Source organism: Triticum urartu, chromosome 5A, assembly GCF_056163025.1.
Source record: "Triticum urartu cultivar PI428250 chromosome 5A, HENAU_Tu73, whole genome shotgun sequence".
NCBI lineage: Eukaryota > Viridiplantae > Streptophyta > Magnoliopsida > Poales > Poaceae > Triticum > Triticum urartu.
In genome coordinates this window covers 601,798,887-601,809,484 of record NC_141877.1, presented here as the reverse complement: position 1 = coordinate 601,809,484, position 10,598 = coordinate 601,798,887, and the positions used below count along the sequence as shown (strand labels likewise).

The 10,598-nt window shown below is 49.6% G+C and overlaps 1 protein-coding gene and 1 pseudogene across 1 annotated transcript; both read left to right on the top strand.

The window, feature by feature from the left end:
- The first annotated feature begins 1,301 nt into the window (after nt 1-1,301).
- On the top strand, nt 1,302-3,449 carry LOC125506152 (endo-1,4-beta-xylanase 3). The gene is made up of 3 exons (XM_048671014.2): nt 1,302-1,422; nt 1,552-2,061; nt 2,151-3,449. Exons 1-3 carry the CDS (start codon nt 1,408-1,410, stop codon nt 3,267-3,269), a joined length of 1,644 nt encoding a protein of 547 aa, XP_048526971.1. The 5' UTR covers nt 1,302-1,407; the 3' UTR covers nt 3,270-3,449.
- A 4,427-nt stretch (nt 3,450-7,876) lies between these two features.
- LOC125506151 (uncharacterized) lies at nt 7,877-10,140 on the top strand (annotated as a pseudogene).
- Nucleotides 10,141-10,598: the final 458 nt, after the last annotated feature.

Sequence of the window (10,598 nt, the reverse complement as noted above, 5' to 3'; positions counted from 1 at the left end):
AGTGGAGCGTGTTGTTCTTCAGTGTTGTTGACGGCTTGATGGATGCGAGGCCTCAGGGCGATGTGGTGTGTTGTAGTTTGTAAGCCGGAGTGGTGACTCTGTGTCATGAAGCAAGATGTTGTCTCAGGCCGCTTCGGGTGACGGAGTCCTCGCCTCGTTTGAGACACGGCCATGGGACTGGTGTGCTTGTGATTCGTTTGTATCGGTTTTCGACCAATTTTTATTATTAACCGATCAATAATCTTCTTTCAAATTAAAAAAAGGCCGAGCTAAGCTACTATCGCTTGCTTAAAAAAAGTAGAAAAAGAAAAAGAAAGTACATGGATTGGTGGGCAGTGGCGGAGACAGGGGGTGCCAGCACGGGCCCTGGCCCCCCTAACAACATGAATTTACTACTAAATTATTGGTGAATAGTGCTGAATTAGAATTTTTTTTTTTACTACTAAACATCTATTTTCCTATGGATTGGCCCTCCCCAATCTATTTCAGTGGCACTTGGCCCCCCTAATCCAAATTTTCTGCCTCTGCCACTGTTGGTGGGTGTAGCAACTCGATCTGTGCACAGGAAGTGTACTATGGATTCGGTAGGTCGGCATATATTGTGTTTCTGTGTTGTTCCACTCGATCGGAGCAGATCACGCCTTCCAAAATGGACAGTCTTCTATGTGCACGGCGCGTTGCTTGGTTGCGCCGCAACGGACGATTCTACTCTTCATCGCGACGAAAATATTAATTGATCGATCGCTCGCGCGCGCGTGCGTGCATGCTTGTGGCCGTTGCTTAACGTGATTAGACCGGTCGGTCGAGCAGGCAAGATTCGGGCACAATCGTCGTGTCCATACTCTAGCACAGACCGGTTACACGCTTTTAGCCGTTTTTTGTCCCGTGAAGCCATGCATTCCAACGCTCTACGCTTCAACAAATCACGAATTAGTTACACCGTCGATCGTCACCGGCCGGCCGCCGACATATATGCAAGTGAAATATACGGTGGCGAGGGCGGCCTTTGGCTAGCTACCTTTCGTGTTGTGCAATCTTCAGTGTCACTCAAGAGCAGCAGCATACCAGAGAAAGAGAGAGAGAGAGAGAGAGAGAGAGAGAGAGAGAGAGAGAGAGAGAGACTCAAGAGCAGCAGCATACACAGAGCGTTCGTTGCTTCCGGTTTGTGCCTGGTTCGTTGCTACTCTTCACCGTTACTCTTTAGATTGTGATTGTGATACGACTCAACTGTGTCTGTCTGTATCCATCTCGAGACATCGACGGCCGCCGCCAAAATTTCCCTTTAAATACCGCAGCCACTGGAAAGAGCTGCAGTGCAGAGTGCAGACCACAACAGAAAGAGCTACCTAGCTAGCTCTGCTTGTTTCGCTCTTCAGAACTCTCGGTCAGTCGGCTCGCGTAAGATAGATGGCAGGCAGACAGGTATGTGCTCCTACTTTGCTAGCGGAAGTCTGGTAGCACATGATCGCTCGAGTATATATTACTGTACATACGATGAGTTCATGAGTCTAGCTCATTCATTTGCATGGTACACATGTGTGCTTGTTTCAGGACGTGAACGTGGACGATAGCCTCGCCGGCATGACGACGCTGTCCGTGCACAATGAGGAGCAGACGGCAATGCTCCCCGTCAGCGTGGATGGCAGCAAGCCCAGCGGCCGGTACGTCCTCGTGGCGGGCCGCGCCCATGAGAAGGATGGCCTGCGGCAGACTATCACGACGGGCGTCGTGAAGCCTCGGGTCACGTACCGCGTGGCCGGGTGGATCAGCCTGGGCGCAGGCGCGGCGTGGGGGACGAGCCACCCGGTGCGCGTCAACCTTGGTGTCACTACGGACGATGATGAGAATGAGAGCCTGCAGGTGGAGTGTGGCGCGGTCTGCGCCGTGGCTGGCGGGTGGACGGAGATCATGGGCGCCTTCCGCCTCAGGACGGAGCCGCGCAGCGCCGCGGTTTACGTCCACGGCGCCCCTGCCGGCGTCGACGTCAAGGTCATGGATCTCCGCGTCTTCCAGACAGACCGCGAGGCGCGCTTCAGGCAACTCAAGGACAAGACTGACAAGGTGAGCGTGCACTACGTAGCCATGTTTCACCATGTGCCGCCTGCATATATAATTATTGACGTGGGCTTTTGTGGCACCTAATGATGCAGGCGCGCAAGAGGGACGTGATTCTGAAGCTGGGAAGGCAGACCGGAGCGGCGGCGTCCGTGCGCGTGGTGCAGTTGGACAACGCCTTCCCCTTCGGGTCATGCATCAACACGTCCGTCATCCAGAAGCCGGCCTTCCTCGACTTCTTCACCAACCACTTCGACTGGGCCGTCTTCGAGAACGAGCTCAAGTGGTACCACACCGAGGCGCAGCAGGGCCAGCTCAACTACGCCGACGCCGACGCGCTCCTCGCCTTCTGCGACCGCCTCGGCAAGAGCGTCCGCGGCCACTGCGTCTTCTGGTCCGTCGACGGCGACGTGCAGCAGTGGGTCAAGAACCTCGACAAGGACCAGCTGAAGTCCGCCGTCCAGAGCCGCCTCGAAGGCCTGGTGTCCCGCTACGCCGGCAAGTTCCCGCACTACGACGTCAACAACGAGATGCTGCACGGCCAATTCTTCCGGGACCGCCTCGGCGACGACCACGTGCCGGCGTTCATGTTCAAGGAGGTGGCGCGGCTGGACCCGGAGCCCGCGCTCTTCGTCAACGACTTCAACGTGGAGTGCGGCAACGACCCCAACGCGACCCCCGACAAGTACGCCGAGCAGGTCGCATGGCTGCAGAGCTGCGGCGCGGTGGTGCGCGGCATCGGACTGCAGGGCCACGTGAGCAACCCGATCGGTGAGGTCATCTGCGCCGCGCTCGACAGGCTCGCCACCACCGGCGTGCCCATCTGGTTCACGGAGCTGGACGTGTCCGAGCCCGACGTGAGCCTCCGCGCCAAGGACCTGGAGGTGGTGCTCCGGGAGGCATACGCGCACCCAGCGGTGGAGGGCGTCGTGTTCTGGGGGTTCATGCAGGGCACGATGTGGCGGCAGGACGCCTGGCTCGTCGACGCCGACGGCACCGTCAACGAAGCTGGCCAGATGTTCCTGAACCTCCAGAGGGAATGGAAGACGGACGTGCGAGGGAGCGCCGACGGCGATGGGAACTTCATGTTCAGGGGCTTCCACGGCAGATACTTCGTCGAGGTCACCACGGCGACGGGGTGTCGGATGCTCAAGACCTTCACGGTGGAGAAAGGGGACAGCACAACTCTCATGGTGGATTTGGGCGATGCCTGAGTGCCTGATGGTGGATCTATCTACACTTTTATACAAGTATACATAGAATAGATACTTACCCATCTGATTACATTTATGTTACATCGGTCATACGCTGATGTGATTAACATGTTAAGGAATAAAGTGCTCTATATTTACTGTATGAAACGATGAAAAAATAATATTTACTGTACGAAAATTATGTGGGTACGACATTCTTTTCTTGAATACGCAAAGCTGCGTGTCTTTAAGAAGTAGAAATGAGTACAATTGAGATACAACGCTTGAAACAACCACAAGATGGGGTAAAAAACATGATGCCAAGAACAAAGAGGAATGAGATGCTTGGCCCAAACAAAAGCCACACCATAGCACAAAACTACCCTAGCAAAGAAAACGCCCTGAACCGAAGTGGTGTCCCAAATCTCAAAATTCATCACAGGGCACAACACGAGAAACAAAGACGATGCCTTCATGAAGGTAAAGAACGTCGTGACGTTGCCGCCGTCCGATCCGTGAAACCAGACCCGGGGTTTCCCCGGCACTTGAAGAGGGGCACGAAGAAAGGCCATGGCAACGTCTCCAGGATGGGTATGGCACCCGCTAGTGTAGCCGCTGCTAGCATCAGCAAGTCAAGCAGGGATTTCTCCCTGGCCTATGTCCGAACAATCCCAAAGCCGCCGGACAAGATCCATTGACGGGAATAGGTCGGAAGGTGGGGTCGCCACGTCATAAGGAGAGCTATGCCCGCCGCCGAGGGATGGCAACGAGGACCGCCGGGTGCACGAGCATTGGACCCGGCGGAGGAGAGGCGAAGCAAGGGGTGGCAGTCGTGGTCAGAGAGGCGACGACAAGGTGTAGAGAGCCCACACACGAGATGCGAGGGTTGTCAAAGCGTCAGCAACACATGTCTGGACCGAGGATGCCAGAGTCGCCAAGATGCCGGCGAGCCAAGAAACCGAAAAGGACGCAATGTTTTGAGCACCGAGGCTGAAGCTGCTACGGGAGAATGCTAGTGAGGCATGGACGCAGGAGAACACAGGCCCACGCTCATCGGTATCGAAGCAGACACGTTAGCATCCACCATGTGCACGACACCATGCTGCCAAAGACCGCAAGATCTACACTACAACCTAGCATAAGGATGCACGCCCAAATCAGGCCCACCTGCAGCACCATCACGCAGACTAGCCACCGGCACACCAAAGCAGCAGCCAGGGCTCACAGCATCGGCTAGCGCCGGGCGGATGAGCGGCAAGAGACGCCGACGCACGCGGGAGCACTCCATCGTGGCCCCCAAGTATAGGACCGCCGCCCAAAATCACGCATGTCGCCATGAGGGCATGAGGAGGGAGGCACTACTGCGGAAGGAAGGGCAAGAGGAGGGAGGCGCTACCGCGGAAGGAATAGCTAGAGATGGCACTGCGGCCGACCAGGAGGAACGTCGGAAGACCTGGATTGGAGCTCGCCCCGCACCCAAGGCTCCCACACCGCGACGCCACTAGAAGGCAGGAGCGTCCCGCAGCCACCTTCCCTGGGCATGCGCGGGCTTCGCCGGCATCCCCTTCAGTGGCAGCGACGCGAGAGAGGCGTCTTGGAGCATCGGCGACACGGCTTTGGGCCCCCCCATGTCGCCTGGGGTGGGCGGCACGGGGGTCGGGGTGTCTCCACCCGTTCACTTGTTTGGTATGACTTTTTTTTGTCCGAAGCTTGTACGTCTAGACACATGATATATGCTGTATGCTATGGCCGAGAAACTGTTTTTTGTCGCTAATCGTACCTGCGTCGGATGAAGTTTCATCGTACATATAGCATTGCTGTTCTATTTATATGCATCAACCAATGCATCCAAGTCCATCCAAAAAAAGACGATGCATCAAGAGGGTGTCTCCTTTAATCGACGCATCCAAGTCCAATGACCTTTATAACCTGATGCATCTCTACTCCTAACGTCTCAGTTGGTAGGCAGCGTTTCGGTTTTATTTTTGTCTCACAATTTTCGTCCGGTTTCTTTTCGCTGGTTTTTTTTCACCGGTTTTTTTGTCCCCTGCCCCCACCCACCCCACGCACGAACCGCTCCCCTCCCTCTCCTCACGCGAGCGGATCCTCTCTCTAGTACCCTCGCACGCGCTAGGGTTCCTGCGCCGCCGCGAGCTCGTCGACCAGCCCAACGTCCTGCTACTCCGCGCCTCGTTTCCCTCGTCGCTCGCCTTCGGACTCCTCGCTAGCCTCAGGCGATCCATCGCTTGTCTGCAAGCCAAGCCGCCGCCTCTCCGCCGAGAAAGAGGGCTCCCGATCTCCGCCGATGTCGACCAACAGCTCATCGCGCCTGCTCCGTCGCCTCGTCACGCGTGCTGTCTGCTCCGCTGCCTCGCCGCCTGCTCCGTCGCCTTGCCACGCGCCGGCCGCCTTCTCCCCCTCGTCTCGCTGATTCTCTCCGTCCGCACTAGGAGATCAAGAGGGAAGGGATCCCCTTTTCTGCAAAGCTCGTGCCTTGCCGGCTTCAACGGCGGCGCTCGATGACCCGCTCCTCGTCCTCGAGCACCTCCTCCAGACCTCGAGCTCCGGCGGCGGCGGCGTGGGAAAGACGACCAGGGCATGGGGAAGACGAAGACTTGCTCCACACACATGCCACTGCCACGTGCTTGTCTTGCTCCTTGAGTTGGCGGGCTGATGATGGAGGATCTGCACTCTTCGCTGCACTGGCGCCGTCGCTGCCGCTTCTGCTTCTGCTCCCCGCTCGCCCACGGCGAAGGCTGTCTTCTGAATTTACAGGTGATGTCTGTCTGTTGAAGCAAGCAGGTGAGCTGATTTTGTGCAGCGATTGGTTTGTGCAACGATTGGAGGAGGAATGGAGTATTGCATAGGATTGGATGTTGCTTCCATTGGTGCAGGTGAACATACAGTATACATTCAGTTAGCCTTACACTTTGTATGCTTTCAGTATTGGTGAACATACAGTAGATAAACATACAATATAAATTCAGTATGAACAGTACTGGTGATAATTGAATTCAGATGGGAACATCCTCAGGCCCCTGTTCTTATTCTTATTCTGAAAATTTATTCTTTACACTTTATTCTTTGGTTACTTCAAGTGAGTAACTACAATAACTTCAAGTGGGTAACTTCATTTTCTGATTTTTTTACACATTAACCATGATATTTGTTCCTCTGTTCTGGTCATAATGATAATCTGATTGCTGAACCCTTAATCATTCTCATAATCTGAATGCAACAAGAGCATCCAAAATATGGAGCAAACAATGTTTGAAATTTTCCAAACTTCTGTTGAAAAGTTAACTGAATTTTTTGTATCAACATTGCAACATTTCAGCATGACAACTCAACTCAACTCAATTCAGTAAATTAAATGGCATATTGCAATATTTACAAATATTCAGATAACTTCTATTAACATTCAGTTAACTGAAGAACATGTTTATCCAGACCAAGAACATTCAGTTAACTTCTTTGACATTGGAGATGAACACATTCAGTTAACTTTTTTGCAACATTTATGCAGAATACATGATCAATTGCGTTTGAAATTAATGAACAAGCGCAATTTGCAGAAATTGGAGCCCGGGTTCTTCCTCTCACCGGCAGCAGCACGAGCAGGGGATTAGTGTTTGAAATTAGGGTCTTCTGAATGTTGTTTCCTTGTTGCTGAAGATAGGTGACTCTGAGGAATGTAGGTAAGCTGGCTATGTCGCCGAGGTTGAGAGGGAGAGCCCACCACCTTTTCTGATTAATGTTGTTTAGGTTTAGAGATGGTCCTAATCCTAATCTAATGTTATCTCACCTAAAAGAAAAGCATCCTAATCTAATGTTATCTCTGATTTCTTTTGCAAATGTTACTGTTCGTAATTCCCGAGCTTGTGTAACGTCTTTGTTTTATTGTTGTCCATTGTGAGTATTCTTATGCATGATTGCTTCTTCAGACTGCAAATGTAGCTAGTGCACTCCGGGAGGCGAAGAATAAACTTGAGAAGAAGTTGGATGATCTTACTTTGTAAGACTTACTCTCGAAAGGAGAATGCGGGTATATTTTTCTCTGTCTTCAGTGCTTTTATGTTTATTGTGGTCCCTTTATTTTCGATGTGCTACCCTGCATGTCGTAGTTTGAGACAGTTCTGCTTGTTCCTGCCAGTATAAGGACAAATACAATTTCGCCTACGAAATTTCCATTCTTTCCCTGTTCTGTTTGTGTAGATTTTCTTCTTATATAAGATACACATAATTTTTTTTGTTACAAGCAAATTAGATTGGTCTTCTGTATGTTCAAATGTATCCATAATTTTTTCTGTTTTATATGCACGTACCAATCTTGGTCTTCTGTATGCAGGGTACACTCCTGATGACTGATGATGTTTCACAACCTCTTCTGCAGATTTTCAGAATACCGACGGAAATATTGCGTTGGAACGATCCCGGGTCGGCGGGGGCGGCCAGACTAGGTGGCAAATGCGGTGCACAAGTTGAGGAGCGAAGGTAAAGAGGAAAGGCCACAACAACCTGAGCAGCGGCGAGGGGATGGAGCAGCAGCTGCGCAGCTGCGTCGACCCGAGCAGTTGCGAGAGCGAATGAAGTTGCGGTTGCACAGACAAGCTTGTGGAGGTGTCAGTATGCACGCATGCGTCCCTGATTTGGAGCACGCCTCTGGCCTGGTAGGATTCTCGCTCTGCCCCGACCTCAAGGGTGTTCGTCTATCTGTGTCGTGCTCGGGACGATGCACTAATGCAGGTGTGGTTCTTCAGCTTTTCTTTGTCTTTTTGTTGGTATGTATATCTCCGAATCTTGTGAGCCGTGATTTTCATGCTGCCATGTATGCCATTGTGTCCTGTATAATGATTCTTCTTATTATTTTTGAATGGCATAATTATTCTTATTAAGGCACTGCCGCTGCCTATTTTGCTTATAGTAACATACTAATTAATACAGGGAGAGAGTATGATTTTTTAACACAATCTGCAGTACCCGTGAGCCTGCCCATAGGTAGATATGGATACATTTTGTAGCTTCCATTCTTGTTTTCTCTCATTGAAATTATGAATTTGGAAACTAATCATGGAGTGTCTAGATTGTCTGCTATATTACCAAGTGCGCTGAAGGAAAAGCTGCTGCCACTATTGATGACCACTCTAGGTGATATAATTCATGTTTGCTTTGTTGTTTCAGTAACTTCCTGTAGCATATTGGTTCCATCTTTTTTTTGCATCATGGTACATTATTCTCATCTTGATATATATAATTTGGTCAACTGAAGATTTGAGTGCAGGGTAGAATTCTTGGTTGATTTTAGAATTTCGTTGTTGATTACTTGGCCAACAGACTTTTATGAAATTCAAGGCGTCATTTAGTGTACTATATGTCATATTTGTCTTATTTCTATACTCACAATATTTCGGCATCGTCTGAACAAATGATGCTAAATTGATATAATCATTTTGGATCAGTGTCATCTTCTCAATGCTGAACAGCCAAAATATATACATAGTGAGCAGTTCACCGCACATGCTCATACGTCATATTTATGTACTGTTTAACATGGCAAAAATTGGTCAAACATTTAAATATTTCTACTGTTTAACACAGCCAAAGTATATACATAATGATCAGTCCTCCGCTGCACATTAGATCCAGCCTCCCTCCCTTGACACCATTCTTCTTACTTATTATTATTTCTTTTAAAAATATCTTTAGTTTTATTTTCTAGCTACTTCAATTCATTCGTATATGGTTAGTTCCATCACACTACGAGGATGATCCATGGCTGGTCGCGGACGATCACCTGCGAGGACGATTCATGGCCGGTTGGGGATGGTCAGTTCCATCACACTGCGAGAAGATGATTCATGGCCGGTCGGGGATGGTCACCTGCGGTGAGCACGAGTACCTCCTCCATATCCTCCCTATACTAGCACCCTTGGCGATGAAAATGACAGCCAGGAGAATCCCTCCTTCACACCTCTTTTCCATCTCCGTCAGATTGTCCTCTCCAGCAAGATGTCTATGCATGAATCATATTTATGATTTCTTTGCATTTTTAACAATTAATATAGATTTTTGTACCCACAGCCCGAAGGCCAACCTTAATACTGGACCTCGAGAGGGGCATCTGGCCAACCATGCCGGAGGATGCAGAGGAGTTGTTTGGGAATGTTATCATCAGAGGACCCAAGAAGTAGCCCACCAAGGATGCATGGATCAACCATGCAAGTCCATTGTGAGTTTGATGCTTCTCATGTGTTCACTGTGGTGCAATGAAGATCTGATGGGCAATGGTCTCATGACATTTCCTTTCTGAAAACTTAAATTTATAGCTTGCAATCCATCTGTGGCGAGGGTTTATGACAGACAAGCCAATAGATTTGGGGGTCCACTTCCCGGTGAAACAAATGTTCATTGCGGACAATACGAAGACGATGATTGGTACAATCAGGTGAATATATTAGAATTTTTATTCTTCTCTCTCCATGTCTATGTTTGTGCTTGATCAACTGTCCACTTAATGATTTTAGTTGTACAAAGTCCTAAGCTGGTCTCACTAGGTCGTACCCAGTGGCGGAGACAGGGGGGCCAGCAGGGGCCCTGCCCCCCCCCCCCTAACACCATGATTTTGCATGTAATTTGCTATGAACAGTGTACTAATTTGCTGCTAAAAAACTATTTGTCAACACTTTGGCCCTCCTCAACCTGTTTTAGTAGCACTTTGCCTCCCTTATAGATATTTTCTGGCTCCGCCACTGGTTCGTACTCGTACCACACCATGCGAAGGTTATGGGCAAGGTGGTTGAGCTTGATGCCATAGAGTTGGAGGTTATTGCTTTGGCGACGCCGAAGGCCGTTCACGCGAAGAGGAGATGTGCCTGGTGACAAGAAGTCTTAGACCATCGGTGAGTTTTGCTTCCTATCAGTTCAGCAGTGTGTGTACATGTTCAAAATTGTTGGCTATAAACACTTGAATTATCTCCAATCATGTACTTTAGTTTCTACCATCTCCCATATTTACATGTTTTGTCACTTAACAAAATTTTACATAACTATTTTGTGTATGCATGCAAAATTCTGGTTTACAAACTTAATGCTGAATTATGAACAAAATTATCATTCAGTATTAAGAATTTACATTTATCATAATAAATGGAAAACTCATAGGTATTTCAATCTAGAAATTACAATGCATGTTCAGGGAAGATGACGAGCTTCTAATTAGCGGTAACTTTATTCTGTTGAAACCGAAAGATATGGATGAGCCATGATAATGAGTGTTAGGGGGTTGGACGGCACGATGTAAAAAGATATCATTTTTACTAAATAACTTCATTTTCTGCAGAAACTTCCTTG